The 19,487-nt window shown below is 37.3% G+C and overlaps 1 protein-coding gene across 12 annotated transcripts in view; it reads left to right on the top strand.

The window, feature by feature from the left end:
- The window catches only part of FN1 (fibronectin 1), a 68,355-nt gene that overhangs the window by 12,026 nt on the left and 36,842 nt on the right, over window positions 1-19,487 (top strand). For all 12 annotated transcript variants that reach the window (XM_025278211.3, XM_025278214.3, XM_044937773.2 and 9 more), the window contains exons 9-20: window positions 451-627; window positions 1,705-1,857; window positions 3,220-3,348; window positions 4,370-4,513; window positions 9,567-9,688; window positions 12,530-12,710; window positions 13,194-13,370; window positions 14,157-14,285; window positions 14,378-14,467; window positions 15,259-15,453; window positions 16,188-16,460; window positions 17,711-17,977. In XM_025278211.3, coding sequence (XP_025133996.2) covers window positions 451-627; window positions 1,705-1,857; window positions 3,220-3,348; window positions 4,370-4,513; window positions 9,567-9,688; window positions 12,530-12,710; window positions 13,194-13,370; window positions 14,157-14,285; window positions 14,378-14,467; window positions 15,259-15,453; window positions 16,188-16,460; window positions 17,711-17,977 — 2,037 coding nt within the window. The remainder of the gene's footprint in view (window positions 1-450; window positions 628-1,704; window positions 1,858-3,219; window positions 3,349-4,369; window positions 4,514-9,566; window positions 9,689-12,529; window positions 12,711-13,193; window positions 13,371-14,156; window positions 14,286-14,377; window positions 14,468-15,258; window positions 15,454-16,187; window positions 16,461-17,710; window positions 17,978-19,487) is intronic.

Raw genomic sequence — 19,487 nt, 5'->3', positions numbered from 1 at the left:
TCCCAATTTTCGCAGTCGTCTTGGGAAGTGACACCAAGGGAAAAGCCCTCCAGTGCATTTATTTTTGACTCATTGGGATCATTATGTGATTAAAGATGCTTGTATAGGAAAATCAGTAGGCACTCCCCCAGGCTGAAGACTACATAGGAGGCAGGCCTGAGTGCTCTTGCTTTTGTTTTGGCTAAAACCATGATTTATTCAAAGCGACCATTTAATCTTTTTCTTTTTGGCTGGAAAAATGAGAGCAAAAATTGGATTTAAATCTGCTTGAAAGGTGAAGGTGAATATACTAAAGAGGCTTAGAACTGTATTATTAGACATCTTTTATTCTGAGACACACTCTGAATTAGTTGCAGAAACTTGGCTAGTCTAGTCGCAATAATTCCCCACTGTACATTGGGAAGCTCAATTGTAATCTTTTTCTTCTGACATGTGTGTTGTTTTGGGCAGTTTTGGTGCAGACTCGAGGTGGAAATTCCAATGGTGCCTTGTGCCACTTTCCTTTCCTGTACAACAACCACAACTACACGGACTGTACTTCTGAGGGCAGGAGGGACAACATGAAATGGTGTGGAACCACGCAGAACTACGACGCTGACCAGAAGTTTGGATTCTGCCCCATGGCTGGTAAGACGAAGCCCTTGCAGGCAGCCGTTTGTGGTGTAAGACTGAAGAATAATGCTTGGCTTACTTCTGTTTCACGCATTAGGACTTAATTTTTAGACAGCAGAAAACTTCATGATCTGTATGTAATCAAATATTTAAGAATTATATAATTATTCATATGATTTATAAGATTTATATAATTATTTAAAAGTATAAGAATTATATAATTGTTGATATGATTTTAAAATCCCACTGTTATAAAGTCCAAAAACATGTAAATACAATAAAAATACTTTTAAAAAGTCTGGAAATACACTTTTTAAAAAAAAAACAAACAGGGGTGTCTTTTGTAAAAAGCTGAGTAACTTAAAACATTGAAGTGACTGCCGCAGTCACAGACCTGCAGTATTTACATACAGCTTTAGAATAAGGTCTATCACTTATTAAACACCAAAATGACCCAGACTCTGTATTTTCCAATCAATAGGGATCTTGTTTTAAAAGGCCGTGCTCTAGTTTGTGTGAATGAAGAAAGGAGAATCAATAACTTTTGTTTTCAAATTTCGAGAGCCACTAGACTACAGTTGATTTTCTGATAGTAGAATTAAGAATCCATGTGCTGCAGTCAAGTGTGAATATGAGGCAGTGAAACATCAGAAGGAAACTATTAATACTTAGGCTTACTTTTATTCCTCTCATTTCAGCAGAAGAAAATTTGGATTTAGAAGGAAAACACATATTAACTTACAATTCTATACCCATACACATTGTTTCCCTTTGATCTAGAATAAACTGAAACTAGAAAAATGTTATGGGACAGTAGTCAAATCCAGACTTTTAGAACATTGCAAACCCCTTGAATGGGTAGGCATAATTGTGGTTAACACCCCTTAACCGTACTGTAATTTTTCCTTACAACAAACCTCATCTTCAGACTATGTTTTCTCTCTCTGGTAGTCAGAGCTCAGTGAATTTTTGAGGCACAGAAGACTTCCAAGAGAGTTCTTAGGATCACCAAACCAGACTGATAATATTGCATACATTTTAGCCCTTGTGATCGTTTATACAGTAATGCATTTCCCTTCTGTTTCCAAACAGCCCACGAGGAAATCTGTACAACCAACGAAGGGGTCATGTATCGCATTGGAGACCAGTGGGACAAACAGCATGATATGGGCCACATGATGAGATGCACATGTGTTGGAAATGGTCGTGGAGAATGGACGTGTGTCGCCTACTCTCAGCTCCGAGGTATGCTCACTTGTTAATGAAAATAGCTGAGAGGACAGAGAATACAGAGAAGCAGACTTCTTCGTGAAAACTTGTGCTTTACCAAAAGCAGGAGAAGAAGTATGCAATGCCACTCCATTAGTCTACTGTGTTGGATAGATTTTGCATGTTAGACAGCCAGTTAAGAAAATCTGGCAGAGCATTTCTAAGATTCTGAAACATTCCCAGGATGTAAGTACTTAGGCTGAGCCAAGAAGATGACTTCAGAGAATAGAACATGATCACTTGATATCACTTGATCCTTGTAGCTTAAGGAAATGGCAGCCCACTCCAGTAGTATTGCCTGGAAAATCCCATGTACAGAGGAGCCTGGTAGGCTACAGTACATGGGATCATAAAGAGTCAGACACGACTGAGCGACTCAAATTTCTTTCTTTATGCTGTTGGATTCTTGTCTAGAAAAGACTGGGCAATTTTTGTAAAGAAAAGAGACCGTGCTATTCCAAAATCAGATCTTGGCAGATCTCTTTTAATTCAAGGAGACAAAGACATAGAGACCAATTTCTTTTGTTCACTCTAGTTTTTCCCCTTTGGACCCTGGTGTATGATATAAGGGTTGTTGATCTATTAAAACTATTTTAGTGTTTCTATTTCTTTGGTTTGAAAAATAAGACTTAGGTAGAGCTCTGGGTTGATAAATAGTCCATGTAGCCTCTGTGTTGACATTGACCTGGACTTGTTCTCCTTTTATGGGGCCCGATGGATGACACAATCCAGGTCTAATACATATGATGTTGCAGAGCTGAAAAGGACACTAGGAAGGCATCCAGACCAACTCCTCATTTTATAGAGGAAGGAACTGAGGCCCAGAGAGGGAAGTAATTTCTTAGGATCTCAGCAAGTTAACAACAGAGTTGGCCTGATTTTGTTGTTGTTGTTGTTAACTTTCCAATGTCACTTATGGTATTCTATTTATACATTCCAAGTATCTCCCTAGCCCTGCTATTCCAGAGATGAGACCATCACATCATGCTGGGTATCATTAGAATGTTTAATCTGCCTCCTATTTATTGTAACAAGCAGAGATCTAAAGGTCATTTTGAACCCAGCAAGAACTTTTTCCGAAAGTTAAAATTTGTTGTATATACTTGGATCTCTAATCTGTACAAGTTTATAAGAGAGAATTTTTTTTTTTTTTGCAAGAAGTGTAGTACTGACTAAGCTTTGGAAAAAAATGTTTATTCTATGCCAGTAGAAAAGTTATTTTAGTGGAAGATGTTGCTAATTAAGTGGAGGGAATTGTATGCTTCGAAAAGTGGAGCCTCTTTTATTTCATCAGTGAAACTTAAAAATTCTCCACCCATCCCACTGTTTCCTAAACAGATCAGTGCATCGTCGATGGCATCACTTACAATGTGAATGACACATTCCACAAACGTCATGAAGAGGGACACATGCTGAATTGTACCTGCTTCGGTCAGGGCCGGGGTCGGTGGAAGTGCGATCCTGTTGGTAAGTAGCCTTGTGTCTCTAGCTGGATTTGAACACTGAGTATAGCTAGCAAGTTTCAGATAAGGAGAGTTCTTTGATATTACTTGATTGAAACTGGCTCTAGACTTTGATCATGGCCTGCAGAGAGCTTGGCAAAGTCTTTTCTCTAATCATGGACCAATATCTAAACTTGAGAGTGGTAGTCATTTATTTTTGTTGAATTTGGTAACACATGAAGGTTTACTTTAATTGAAACAAATTTGTTTTTTGGTTCTGAATCATAAAGATAATTCATGTCTGAAAGAGAACTTTCCTTTGCTGACTGTGCAATAATGTGGACAAATGATTATGCCAGTAAATATCTCCCTCCCAAATTCTTTATTTTTCTTGGCTGCACTTTTAATAGATCTAAGCAAATAGTGAGGGTTGGGCCTTAAAAGAGCTGTGTTACCAGCTTTAAGGTAATCCATTAATATTCCTTTACTCAAAGAGACATGTTGCTCACCCAGAAAACAAACCGATTAGATGAGTTTTTTTGACCTACGGTTGTCAAAGCTGTGAGAAGCCTGAAAGGCTTTCTTAGAAGCTGTTCAGCAAGTTATTCACTAGTTGAAATTTAGCTCAGTTCATTTATATGTAAAATTAAGTCATCCACATTTTGAAGACATGTATAAAGTGATATTTTATCTTTGCTCTTCAAATGGTATGCTGTTTGCATTAAGATGGGTAAAATATAAAATTAATTTATTTTTCTCAAATTAAGATTCAGGTTGTCAATATATACTGAAATCCAAATCTTAACATTTTTATTTAGAAATGTTATTCTTTTAGAAAGCTAATTAATCCTCCCAATGGGTACTTTTTGACCATTAACTGTCCACTAAGGTATAAGATACGAGCAAAACATTTTTGAACTGCTATATTTGTAAGGACAGTTGCAAGTTTTTATTAAAACTAAGAATCTGTGCACTAGCACACCAAATTTAAATGTGTCACTTTAAGTTTTAAAGACTGCTTAATAGTCTACTTGTGTATGTTTCAGATCAATGTCAGGATTCAGAAACCCGCACCTTTTATCAAATTGGAGACTCATGGGAGAAGTATTTGCAGGGAGTCCGGTACCAGTGCTACTGCTATGGCCGTGGCATTGGGGAGTGGGCCTGCCAGCCCTTACAGACCTATCCAGGTAAGTAGCTTTATTCCACTGTGTTATAAAATACACGGCAACGTCAGTGTTTAGTAACACTCTGAGGCCTAAATTGGTATCTCCTCCTTTTCCTATCTTTTTCTCATTTCACTGTCTAAACATTAATCGAATATTTTTTACTTAAATGGTTTTCCTTTCTCCCTAGTCAAGTAGGAGTAGAAGGCTGTGAAAAAGTTCCTGCATGTAAATTTGTTTCTTAACATCGTAAAACATTCCATTAGGTTAAAACACTGGCTAAATTTCATTTCTCATCTGTACCTGTAAATAGAAACCATGGAGTAACTGATGCTGGGAGTAAAGGTCAGGATTTTATGTTATGTTTCTTAACAGAAAGATTGCATGGAGAAATTGCATGAAATGTATACACATTCGTTCATGTGTATCATACACATGATATGTATTCATTCAGTGTTTCATCCAGGCCCTTTTTTTGTCAGAATGTTCACGTGTTTGATCTTTTGGAGTCTGGAACAAAATATCCTGGGTCCAGAGTTGAGTAACTTGGTCAGTTCTCTGCCCAGGCTGTTCAAATACTCGAAAATGTTTATTACTGGATTTTTTTCAGGTCACAGGACATAATGCCTAGCTGGAGGTATTATTCATTTTTTAAAAAATTGAATTTAATTTTTGCCGAGTGATGAGTTAACAGTAAGATGGGTTGAATTCTGAAACTAATTTTTAGGCATCGTGGACTTCCCTGGTAGCCCAGCGACTAAGATTCTGCCCTTCCACTGCAGAGGGCATGGGTTTGATCCCTAGACAGAGAAGTTCCACATGCCTAGTGGTGTGACCAAAAAATAAAATTAATTTTTAGGCATCAGTTACTTAAGCAATTACTGAGATCAAAGTCTCTTGACTCTCTGCTAAGTTAAGATGTGGCCTGTATTCAGAAATAGAGAGATCGTCAGAACATTGGAACCTACCTATGACAGAAATCAAGATTCAGTTAACTAAATCCCTTTTTAATGTGATAAGAGATTTACTGTCATAAAGAAAAAGATATGGAACAACTTGGCCAAAAACAGTGTTTGCCAAGACATGGATCCAGGTTTGTACATGCTGCTAAGTAGATACAAGTCAAGCTTCATTCATTATTTCCTCATCTGTAAAACAGGAAGATTTTAGCTGATTACCTTTAAGTTCCTTCCAGCAGCAACAAACTAATAATCTGTGATCCTAAAAACTGTTCATATATATCCTTTCTGAACTTAGAAGAGCCCCTCCTCTCCCCTGGCTTCAGGCGCTGTCTGGGCTGCTGAAGATGACTTTGCTTAACAGGTTCTCAGCATAGATTGACCTGGCTCTTAAACTGTATTTTGTGGTAGATTTGTGTGTTGGAATCACTTAAAATAATTTTTTTTGTTCAATAATTTTTAAAGCTCTGCAGAATTACTGTAAGTTCAGAAAGTATATAACTGAAGCTTTTTTTTTTTTTTTAAATGATACCACCAAAGGATAGACATTTCTAAAAAATCTCTTACTGTCTATTTACGGTTCTTACTGGTATGGTGGTCTTCAAAGTGATTTCCTTCTCAGTGAATTAGAGAGAACTTTTTTCGCTCTCTCTTTTAAAGTAAGCCTGTTCACATAACAGCTTGCTGGAAGCCTGTAGGTTGACATGCCAGAGATGAAATCTAAATGGGAAGGAATCCTCCTGTGTTGGACTTTTATGTTTTGACCTTGTTTCTACTCTTCATAACAGAAGAGCCCATTGAGCATAGAGGCGATTTCAGCAGAGAGGAGATTGGCCTCAGTACACAGTCTGGGTCTTATCTGTGTGTTTGGTTTGCTCAATGGTTCCTGCCTGGCTTGTGGGGCTTTCAGAGTGTGGGAAGGATGACGGAACAACAGATCACCAGTCCGTTGTCTCTGAGCCTTGCCCTGTTTGTTCCTCCTACAGAGGATTCAGTAGAGTTGTTCAAACTAACAGAAGATAAGAGGCATTTGGTTTGTCAATAAACAACCAGGAAAGCACAGATCTCAGCAAACTAAATAAAGGGCTGAGTTGCAAATGCATGAATGTTTAACTTCTCCAGGGTCACCATTACTGGAAATTATTCATTTGGGCCTTATTTCAAACTGGTTTTGAAAGTATAGACATTTTGTCATATCTCTTCATAACTACTTCATAATTAGTATGATTATATTGAATAAGAGAGGGAGTCAAGTTTTCACAATGGTGTGAGTCATTGCTCAGGTTACTTTACAAAGTTTTACCAATTAACCAATATCAAAAGGATTATCAAAATGCTAAGTCTAAATAATGTAAATGATGTCAGAATTTTCAAATTTCTTGTCTTCTAATCATATGTGGAAAAAGTGGCATAGAGTGATACCTGGAATTTAATTGACCTTACAAATCATGGATAATTTTTTACTCTCTGAACAAAATTGTGCTAAATGCAAGATATCTTATTACTGTTTAGGGTTGTTCCCTTAAAGGTGAGCTATGGTACAAGCCTAATGTTGAAAGCATATGGTTTCAAACCAGCACTTGAAATTTTAGAGGAAACCTTATGTTGTTTTGCTCCATCACTGAGTAAAAACCTCTGAGTCGCCTGTTTCTTTTTCCTCCCCTTTTCTTCACTATCCTCCTCCTTGTGGACATAGCAGCATGATTAAGCTTAAAGGTAGGCAGTAAAGGGTCACTTATGTTATCTAAAACTTAATTTTGATAAACATGTAACCATCATAATTTTTTTAAGATTTATTTATTTTTAATTGGAGGATAATTGCTTTATAGTATTGTTTCTGCCATACATCAACATGAATCAGCCATAATCATCATGAATCAGCCATAATCATCATGATCTTTTTTTTTAAATTTAAGACTATTTTTAAGCAGTTTTAGGTTCACAGTAAGATCAAAAGGAAGGTACAGAGATTTCCCGTGTTTCCCCTGCTCCCACACAGCACAACATCCTCTAATATCAACATCCCCACCAAAGTGGTATGTTTGTTACAATCAATGAACCTACATTGGCATTTAATCATCCTAAGTCCTTGGTTAGCTTTAGGAATGACTCTTGGTGGTGTACATTCATGGCATCATAAACTTTTTTCTCTCAAAATCATGGTTGTTAAACTAAAATACATATCAGGCATCTCTTTACATGAGGAAATTATGGTAGGATTTCTTTTAAGGATCAATATTTAAACAGCCTTATACCAATTATTGTAATATAAAAATGTGATAGTTCTATATTTACTGATTATGGGAGTAAATAATCACATCTCTAAAATTTTACCTCAATGTTTGTTTTTAAAAATGTATTTATATTCATATATATATAATGGTGAAGGAGTGATTCAAAGAGGGTTGTGGAATTGACTTCTGCCAGTTAATTAAAACAAACACCCTGCCATGGTCTATGAAATATACACTTTAGAATTAAAAATTGAGAATTTTATTTATTAATTTTGGTTTTTGTACAGCTTACAAATATGTGTATTAAATGAAATTAAGATTTAAAGAATGTTTATTAGTCTTGAGCCAAACTTTGAATTATTCTCATCATGGAAGTGAGTATATTATTCTAGAACTTTTGAGTCTGTCCAGATATGCAAGTTGTATATTTGTTCTGCTAGAGAAAACTTTTTTTCAAATAAAATTTAATAGTGAGGATAATAATTAAGTTTGAAAATCAATATTTTTTCTACGACCTTATGGAAAACTTAAATCTGTTAATAATCTGCTGAACTGATCTAGCTAACATGCAAAATTTTGCTCTGTTTAACAGAATGTCAGTTAGAAATTCTTGGAAACATTATTACAAGGAACTTTATTTCTAATAAGTTGAACATTGAGTGACATCATAAAAAAGACAGTATTTAATAGTGTTCTGTTCTGCAGGCATAAATTTTCCATTTATTTAATAATTATCCTAAATAGAATCTACCCTATTAAGAAATTGATTCTACTTCTCTTGTTTTGCCTTAAAAAAAGCAGAAGAACCAAAACCACACACTAAATTTGTTGATAATAGTTTTACACATTAAAGATGTGGAAATATTGAATTTAGTATACACTTCAAAATGTCATTTTATTGATAACTACTTTTGAAAAAATATAATTTTGATCTCAGCAATTTGACCAATCAATGGAATGATTTTAGAGCAAACTTATTGAATAAAAATAAAACATTTTCCCAAACTGATAGGATCTTAGACTGAGAGGATGAGAAATAAAATTGAGTCTTTAATTATTACCTTTGTCTGTTTGTCTAAGATTCTACCCCACTTAGAAATGTGTTTGTTTTACATCATGTCATATGGCCTTTGGAATGTTTTTTCTTTCTTGATGGTAGATTTGTCCTTGATGAAAAGCTCCACAAGCTAGAATTTCCTTCAAAGAAGTTTAGTATAAGTAAATGAAGTTTGTATTCTGTATTACATTATTTGTGTTAGAGTGGTTCCACAGTTTTCTCACAATTCTTTGAAAAAGGAGAAGAAAGCAAACCAAGTGGCATTTAAAAATTTATTTTATTTGCTTATAAATAAGTTTGAGTTGCATTTTTCATGTGAAAGACAAGAATCTACCTGTTAAAAAAGGATTTGTCTCGTAGAGAACAGACCTGTGGTTGACACAAGGAAGGGCATAGGGAAGGCATGGAGTGGGAATGAAGGGTCAGCAGGCGCAAACTAACATACACGAAATGCATGAGCCATAAGATCCTACTGTTTAGCACAGAGAACTATATTCAATATCCTGTAATAAACCATAATGGAAGGGAATATAAAAAAGAATATATATATGTGTGTGTGTGTATGTGTGTGTATTACTGAATCACATAGCTGTACAGCAGAACTTAACACAATATTGTTATTTGACAGTGATTAATTAAGAAAAAAAGGATTTGTCTCATTGATTTCCAATGTCATTATGTAAAAAATTAACTCCAGATAATTTTTATTGTGCTCCCATTTACTGATAAGCAAAACTGTCTTTAGTGATGGCTATCCATGTGTACTAAATTTTAAGTTGAAGTAAGGGAATCCTCAGGATCACCAACTCTCATATTTTCATTTTCAGATACAAGTGGTCCTGTCCAAGTAATCATCACTGAGACCCCAAGTCAACCCAACTCTCACCCCATCCAATGGAACGCACCAGAATCATCTCACATTTCCAAGTACATTCTCAGATGGAAACCTGTGAGTATCCTGCTCAGAAACCTTGGATATTGAAGCTCTTGATTAATAGATTCTGGGGACTTCCTGGTGGTCCAGTGACCAAGACTTCCTGCTCCCAATTCAGGAGACTCCTGTTCAGTCCCTGGGCAGGGAACTAGATACTGCATGTCATATCTAAGTTTGTGTGCCCAACTAAAAGATGCCACGTGCTGCAACTAAGACTAGGTGCAGCGAAATAAAGAAAAGTAAATAATCGGATATTTTTTTTAAAGGAGAAGGAAATGAACAGATTCTGAAAATGTGTTTCAGTTTTCTGTTTTCAGCCAGTAGATCTGACGAACTATTCACTTGGCATTGTATTTGTTTAGTGACCAAACAATATGTGGCCAATCTAAATCACATATAGACTTAGCTGTCTTATGGTATTTAGGAAAACTTAACTCTTCATGTTAGAAACATCTTGTTTGTGAGTAGAAATGATAATGCTTAAAATTATTCTTACCCAGCACGGGAAGAGAATCTAAAGTTTTTAAAAGTCTTGTAACTCCATCAAAGGGAAAGAAAACTACTGGCATCATTTTCCATGATTTGTAAAACAAAATAGCTAAATTAATATCTTTCTTTTTTAATTCACTTTTTAAGTGATTGTTTCTTCTTTTTTTTTTTTTGACCATGCCGCATGGCCTGAGGGATCATAGTTCCCTAACCAGGTGTTGAACCCGGGCCATGACAGTGAACACCCCAAGTCTTAACCACTAGACCTCCAGGGAATTTCCATGATCATTTCATAAAACCTTACTTTCTAATCTTTGCAGTTATTTGGATAGAAGGGAGAGATGATGAGAGAAAAGTATAGATGAAGGATAGTTAGTGTATTTAATGAATGACTTTGTGACTTCCCACTAATCATCTAGAAATTGAAGAAACCTCACTAAGGAGGATATTGATCTATTAAGTCTCACTAAGGAGGATATTGATCTATTACGTTGTAGTTTCTCTTACCCTCTCAAGCCTGCCCTTATATCTCTCCAAAATGTATGACATTAATTTGAGAAACTATTTAAGCACAGGAGAAAAATGCCCATTTTAAATCACAGCTATTGGTTTCTAGGAACTAAAAAAGCAAAGTAAAATAAAACATTTGACCAACTCATGCAATTGTATTCAGTTCTTTTTGAAAAATTCAAGCTGTTGAAATAATTCTTTTTCTTCTCTCACCCATTTTTTGTTAATGTCCACAGTATATGTAGTAGCCATTTGCAGAACTTTTTGTCTAATGATGTTAGTCGATGGGATGAATATATTTCCCCTCTAACACTTTCTTGTCTCTCATTTCTCTTCATCGATTTTATTTAATTTAAATTTAACTCTGAAGTATCTGTGAGACCACAGTAATAAGGGATAATTGCACATAGGTATAAAATGTATATCAGGGCTTCCCAGGTGATGCTAGTGGTAAAGAACCCACCTGCCAATAAAGGAGACTTAAGAGATGCAGGTTCGATCCCTGGGTTGGGAAGATCCCCTGGAGGAGGGCATGACAACCCACTCCAGTATTCTTGTCTGAAGAATACCATGGACAGATGCCTGATATGCTACAGGTTCGTAGGGTCTCACAGAGTCAGACACGAATGAAGCGACTTAGCACACATATAAAATGTATATAAGTTAGAAAGTCTCCAAAGAGTGGAGGTTATTTCTTTGAGATTTTTTAACACTTTTAGGTTTTTCTTTAATATTTGTCACCTGAGAGTTTATTCTTGAGTATTTTCTTATAATAACAAACCAAAAATTGTACATTGAGTGAAAGGCTTACTATTAAATATGAGCTAATTATAATGACTAATTTTAATGTTTTTCACAAGGTGTTTAAATTTAGAGAGTACCAGGATCACTTTCATTTATTTAAAAATTATAAAGGGACACTTGAGTATCTGAACTATTGAGGAACTGGTTGATTGGATAATTTTGTAAAATCACTGGCTATTAAAAATGTATTTTGACTTATATTAGTGTAGAATATTTATACTTAAAATGATCTCAACTTGTTTGAAGTAAGGATGTTTCTTTTTTATACATTTTATTGCCATAAATTTTGTGATCCGTGATATATTAATAAATTCGGACAGGATGTGAAAATATAAACTGGAGACAAAGATTAAATAAACTGAGATCACATTCTTCTGCAGTCTTGCCCAAAGTTGGCTAACCACTTTTGATGGAGTAGTTCATATCCAAGAATGAGTCATAAAACCAGAGCAGCGTTAAGCCTCGTATGTGATGGTCCCGGGAACTGAGTCATGAAAGAATATTATGCCTTTGCTCTGTAAGAAACTTGGTTTGTATCCCACTAAATAAATATAGACTATAAAGCCTTTTCCCACTTCAAAGAGGAATATATCCCAGTTCATTGTGGAAATTTAAAAATTAGGAAAGGCAAAACTTGGGTTGCTGTTATTAAACTGAATAGTTAATCTTTCAAAAAGGAAGGTGCCCAGGGCCTCCCTTTGTGTAATCTTGGGCATGTCACATACTCTGTTTCTTCATCTGTAAAATCAGGACAATAATACCACTAACTTGGAGGAGGTAAGAGATAAACCTTAAATAAGAGAATGGAAGGAAAACAGCACGGAGGATGGACCATAGTAAACCATCAGTAAATATTAGCTGTAATAACCATTATTATTAACATTAACAAATTCTGCTACAGGTTTCTATTCTGATCCCAATTTTCCATGATATCCCCGTCAAATGGAGCTTCATAGACTCCTCGTTCTTCTTTGAAAAATGCTCCACATCATCTCCCAGCATTCATCTTTGTAAATTCTTGTGTGATTTTTTTTTTTTCACTTAAATTTTTAGAAAAATTCTCCAAACCGCTGGAAGGAGGCTACCATTCCTGGCCACTTAAACTCCTACACGATCAAAGGCCTGAGGCCAGGTGTGGTATACGAGGGCCAGCTTATCAGCGTCCAGCACTATGGCCAAAGAGAGGTGACGCGCTTCGACTTTACCACCACCAGCACGAGCCCAGCGGTGACCAGTATGTACCCCAGTGGCCCGTCCATCTGTGCCTGCCTTTCTCAGACCTGGGCTCCCCAGAGGAAGTGCTTTCCTTCTCGATTCATCTTCTTCCATGGATGAATATGAATACCGACATTTTATTTTTTTTCGTTGCGCTGGTCTTCACTGCTGCATTGGCTTTCTCTAGTTGCAGTGAACTGGGGCTACTCTTTGTTGCAGTGTGGGCTTCTTGTTCTGGTGGCTTCTCTTGTTGTGGAGCGTGGGCGCATGGGCTTCAGTAGTTGTGGTGCATGGGCTTGGTTGCCCTGTAACATGTGGGATCTTAGTTCCTGGACGCAGGGATCAAGCCCATGTCCACTGCATTGGCAGGTGGATTCTTAACCACTGGGACTAATGGGGAAGTCCGGCACCTACATTTTTTTTTTTTTTAATGGTATTTTACAGATGATGGTAGTAAGTTTTATCCGTGGCTGAAGGCTCTTTGTCCTCTCTGTGACTCTAGGCAACACTGTGACGGGAGAGACCACACCCTTGTCTCCTGTTGTGGCCACCTCTGAGTCGGTGACTGAAATCACAGCCAGCAGCTTTGTGGTTTCCTGGGTCTCGGCTTCGGACACTGTGTCTGGATTCCGGGTGGAGTATGAGCTGAGTGAAGAGGGAGATGAACCACAGTACCTGGGTGAGCTCGATGTGTTGATGACCAGCTGCTGGCAGATTCTGCTGGGGATGGAGCTGGGTGGGGGGGGGTGGCATCCACGCAGGTGGCCTGGGAAGTTTGGAACTAGTTGACCCTCCAGTGTGAGGACGGAAAACAACTGACCCTTTTTAGAACCAACCTGGGTGTTTCCTGAACCATGCTCACTTTCCTGGTCCCTGGTGGGAGCTGTGTTATGTGTTAGCCTGGGCACAGGTCCACATAACAATAGTGTGTTCTTCCTGGAAGTAATTGCCAGCATGGGGACTGTTAGCTTTGGGAGAGACACAGTACCCTTATTCATGCTTTTCAGATTCTCATGTGTAACAGACTTTTAAAAACTTTATTGTGGAGAAATATACACACTGAAAAGTACACAAATCATAAACATAGAACTCAGTGAATTTTTATAAAAAGAACACACCCACGTGACCAGGACCCAGATCAAGAAAAAGAACATCCCTCCTCCCCCATCATCCCTCACCCATAACCACTACTTAGACTTCTAACTACAGAGGACAACGTTTACAAATTTGGGGGCGGTTTAAAATTATATATCCTTAGAGAAAATATTTGATAAAGGGGGAAAAAAATATCTCATAGTGCATTGATAATTACTGACTATACATTAGTATATTTCTTTATAGTTTTCTTCATTCATTCCCTCCACCCCCATGAATATATAGTTTTAAAACTATCCTTCTCAAAGGTTATGGAGTCCTTAGAGGGATTGGTATGCTCTGATAGTAACCTTTCCCTTTTATTTCAAAGATCTTCCCAGCACAGCCACTTCCGTGAACATCCCTGACCTGCTTCCCGGCCGAAAATACACTGTGAATGTTTACGAGATATCCGAGGAAGGAGAGCAGAATTTGATCCTGTCTACCTCACAGACCACAGGTATGTGTGGTGTGAAAAGATGTTTTTTCCCCCTGTGAAACAGACCCATAGCAGTATTTCCTGCTTTACTCATTTCTTCCTTTCTTTGTTAGCACCTGACGCCCCTCCTGACCCTACCGTGGACCAGGTTGATGACACTTCCATTGTCGTTCGCTGGAGCAGACCCAGGGCGCCCATCACAGGTCAGCGTACCTGCCTCTTCTTGGCTCCTATATTAATCTTGTTGCCGTAAGAGGTGAGGGAGTGGATTCTGATCTAGGAGCAGGCAAATCACTTATATATCTCTATTGTAATTCCTGGACCATAGTGTAGATATATGTGTGTCTGTGTGTGGTATTAATTAAGCCTTACAGCCTTACCTTCTTATGAATAATTTCCTCTTAAATATGTCTTAATTAACCTGTTTCACACAAACATGCACACACACAATCACACAGGCACAAACCTCGAAATCCAGCTCATGGATTTATTAAACAAGGCATTCCCATGATAGACGAGGGGTAGTTCTTCTGAAAACCTCACTCTGAGACTTATTCTTAGAGGCAGCCGAGATGCCTTATTAGCTCATTAGGTGATTTCACTGTTTCTGAAGTTCTTAAAAGACATAGACAGGCTAGACAACTCTGGCTCAGAGTGGTTCCTTGATTGCTCCCATCATCTAGAGCTCAAAGAAAAAGAAATCGATTTAACATGAATATTTTCACCTCCTGGCTTCTCTAATAGACATTTATTAAGGATCTCGGTCTTTGAGGATGATCTTTATTATTAAAAAGCTTTGCATGACTATTCTTATTTAATCTTTGGACTGAACAGTCCTTATAAGAAGTAGCACTATTGAATGAGTCCAGAAGAATTGCTCACTCTTCAAGAGTGATCTACCAAGATGCTAAGGGCTATTAGGAAAGGGGAATTTATGCCTTTTGAAATCTGTGTTTCATCAGTGTGTTTTACTATTTTTCTTCTGAATCTGCAGGATACAGAATCGTCTATTCCCCATCCGTAGAGGGTAGTAGCACAGAACTCAATCTTCCTGAAACTGCCAACTCTGTCACTCTCAGTGACTTGCAACCTGGTGTTCAGTATAACATCACCATCTATGCTGTGGAAGAAAATCAAGAAAGTACTCCGGTCTTCATCCAGCAAGAAACCACTGGAGTCCCACGTTCAGGTAACCTAAAGCTGCTTCTTGTGCTGTCTTACCTTTTAAGGCTTAAGAAAGTCACATCTTGAACCTCCATTTTGCCAGAGGAACAAAACCAACCTTGGCTTGTGTTCACTCCATGAGCCTACTAGGGACAACCAGACGTGTAAGATCAAAGAATAATTGTCTCTTTGGGGGGTTTATTTTGCCTCTGTCTATGGTTCCTATATGCAAGTCATCCTATAGATTACTCTATCCCTGAACTTATGAAATTTAGCTGAAATGTTCTCACTGTAAAGTAACTAATAAAAGCTGGCTATTGGCTTTCCTGATTAAAAATTGACAGCATAAAGCTTTCATATTTTCCCCAAGAAACCTAAGGGGTAGCTCATCTGTTGCTCTTAAGTATTAAAAAAAGATTCATTAAAGTAAAAACCACATTTTTTCTGTTGTCACAAGAGTTTGCTTAGGGGTTTTGGGGGGTATGTTTATTTTAAACCCCCCAATAGGACACTTCATTTGATGGAAACTCATCTGCTTACATTCACATTTTACATAATAGTTTTAAATGTCAAATGTAAGCAAGATGACTAAACCATGAAAATATAACCCCCAAAATGTGTTCTTAGATTTAAAGAGAAAACAGCTTTGCTCTGAAGAGAGGGGCTCTATGAATTGCCTTATAAACATTTGGCAAACTGGTTTTTTAAAAATAATCCTCAGCAGGAATTGCGAATGACTGCTTGGCTCTTGTCTGTTAGATAAAGTTCCCCCTCCCAGGGACCTGCAGTTTGTGGAGGTGACAGATGTGAAGATCACCATCATGTGGACACCCCCAGAGAGTCCAGTAACCGGTTACCGCGTGGATGTGATCCCCGTCAACCTGCCCGGGGAGCATGGGCAGAGGCTGCCCATCAGCAGGAACACCTTTGCAGAAGTCACCGGGCTGTCCCCTGGGGTCACTTATCACTTCAAAGTCTTCGCCGTGAACCAGGGGAGGGAGAGCAAGCCTCTGACGGCACAGCAGGCAACCAGTAGGTTTGGGGTCCTTTATCTCTACCCTCCCTTTCCACTTGTGATCAATGGGCAGCATTCCATTCACTCCTGGGTTCACAATTAGAAACAGGAACATACTCAGAGGCCAGGAAATGTATAGCCTCCATAGAGGCTAAATGGTAGTCCATTTCCCAAATACATGGGGACATGACACGAAAGGAGCAAAACTTAGCCTAATTTTCCTTGCTAATGGAGACATGGATTGAAAATTTGAGTACTATTTGTGTAACTAAATATACCTAAGTCAGACTTCAAGTATAGTCTCCTAATCCTTTTATAGCAGAATTATTTATAAATAGTAATTACTAAAACATTCAATGTGTATTAAGCGCCAGGTCATATGCTCAGTTCTTTATTATCCTCATATTTAATCCTCATTTTGAGTTAATAAGGAAGGTCTTATTATTATCCCTACGGGATACATGAAGAGACTGAAGCTTATAAAAAATGCTGCAACCTGCAAAGTAACAGAGCTGAGAAATGATGGAGTGGGGATCCACATAGACCTATGTCTTTTTGACTCCAAAGCCCATGCTTTGTTGTATACTTGACTACCTCTTAAACATTTCCTCCCTCTGAAAAGTGTTTTAAATTATTGTAGGGAAATTGCCAGTTATCACACTCAAGAAGAAAACCAACAATTTATGTGATTCTTTGTGCTAGGGCAAACTCACCAGGTTCTTGCCATGAATCTGAGGTTCTGAGTATATGTTATCATTTTTGTCTCATCTGAATCAGGTGAAAGTTACTTTTATTATTCAAGCAAAGGATTAGTCATTGAATAAATGCAGAAAACGTCACTGCGCTCCATGTGGAACTTTTCTTCTTACCCTCATTTTAATGGGTTTATTTCTGTTTTCTTCACCTATTTGGCTCAGAGCAGAACAAACTATAGCTTCACAAGTACTGGCTTTTGTTTTTAAATACCATCTCTGCAATGGTAGTGTAATTTCTGAGGGTAATGGGAAAATCATGCTGGAAAATTATAAACTTTCCATAGGATCAAAGTCAGGCAAACACAGTGAGTGATTTCTCATGACTGACAAAGAGTTTTGTGAAGTTCTCTGTAGCACTCAGTCTCTTCTTCATGGCTCAGTATTTCCAAGGTTTTGATCTTTGTTTCAACCTTGAGAAGAAAGAACTTAGAAAATTCAGTCAAGCTTTAGGATTTCAGTATGATAATTCTGAAGTGCAGCTACTTCTTGACGTGTTTCATCTCTTTTTCTAGAATTGGATGCTCCCACCAACCTCCAGTTTATCAATGAAACCGATACCACGGTCATAGTGACCTGGACTCCACCTCGCGCCCGGATAGTCGGGTACCGACTGACCGTGGGCCTGACCCGGGGAGGCCAGCCCAAGCAGTACAACGTGGGGCCCGCAGCCTCGCAGTACCCACTGAGGAACCTGCAGCCTGGCTCTGAGTATGCTGTAAGCCTTGTAGCCGTGAAGGGCAATCAGCAGAGCCCCAGAGTCACCGGAGTCTTCACCACTTGTAAGTCAAAATTTAAATGTCTTTTCTTGGTGATGTCTCATCTGTATTTACATTCTCTCTCCTTCGTCCATTTTTTAAGAAGTTAACTTAGGGAATTTCATGGCGGTCCAGTGGTTAAGACTCTCTGCTGTCCCTGCCTAGTTCCCTGGTCAGGGAACTAAGATCCCACAAGCTGTGCAGTGTGGCCAAAAAAGAACAAAGTTAACTTAAAAATTTTGTACAAGTTTTAAATAATTATTTTTAATTTGAAAAAGAGATATTTAAAGTGGTCCTACTCAAAGTGTGATCCATGGACCCACTGCTGCTCTGTGAGTTGTTTGTTACATGGACTAATGAGCTTATGCCAGAATGGATCAGGGAGCATGCTGTTCAGTTAATACTTTTTGAAGCAAAGTTTTCTTGATGAAGGAAGCAGTGAGTTATATGATATATGTTACCAAGATCCTTATTTCCTCCTAGACCAGTACTTTGAGTAGCATGGTTTAAGACACCCAAGTTATTCGAAAATTGAATGCTACTGAATTAAATGAATTTACTAAATACTAGTTAAGGCAAGAAAAAAATCAGCCACTGTGTCTACATCCTGATACTTTGAGCATCGAACGACAGCATTAAATGTGAAAGAAAAATATCTACCAGTTGAATAGAAACCAACAGGACAAGAAGCTAAGGAAGTAATGAGTGTTGACAACAGCAGATTAAAGTACTTCTGCAGAACAGGATAGCTTTTTTTTTTTTTTAACTTTTCTTAAATCACTCTCAAAATTCCACAGAAGGAAAAATATTGATAGTAATTTTTGGTCATGTCTGTCTTTTGCTAAACACTTTACAGGAAGTGACCGTAAATCTCATGGCTATATCACAATAGAGGATTGTATTCATGAGTTGATTTCTATTAAATTCATATTCATGAATTGATTTGTATTAATGCATCTCATTTACATTACAAAGAAATATGAGACCCATAATTTCTAGATAAGCATTAATTGCTGTTTTTAGCTCATTTTGAATTACAGAAGGACCTAACTTAACACTTTTTTTAGCACATATTGCAACTGTAAACTAGCTTGCAGTTTCATAAAAGCTTTCCACAAATCTTACTCTAACTTGAAAAATAGATGTTAAAAAGCATTCAAAAAGTGAATATAAGTTTAGTTTATAAATTACTGTGGAATTTATTTCACACAAAAAAAGTGTCTATAAAATTTTCTTTGTAGGAATTCATAATTTACTAAAAATTTATTTCCATTTAAATTGCATGTATAAAGCTTGGCAGTAAATGCTTTTTCCTAAGTAACTACTAGTCATAAACAAGTAAAATCTACTTTTTATCTATAAGCTGACCTTTGAATGTTGCTATTTTATGTTATATGTTACTAAGACTCTAAAATCTATTAACATGAAATCAGTATCTTTGTATTTCTTATAAATACCTGTTTCTTATAGATGACATTCATTGCATTAGAACGGAGAATTTAGTAGTAGTCTTTTACTGACCACGTGTTATCTT

This window comes from Bubalus bubalis, chromosome 2, assembly GCF_019923935.1.
Source record: "Bubalus bubalis isolate 160015118507 breed Murrah chromosome 2, NDDB_SH_1, whole genome shotgun sequence".
Taxonomy (NCBI): Eukaryota; Metazoa; Chordata; class Mammalia; order Artiodactyla; family Bovidae; genus Bubalus; species Bubalus bubalis.
Note: the sequence above shows the minus strand (reverse complement) of the source record. Positions and strands in the feature narration are given on the sequence as shown.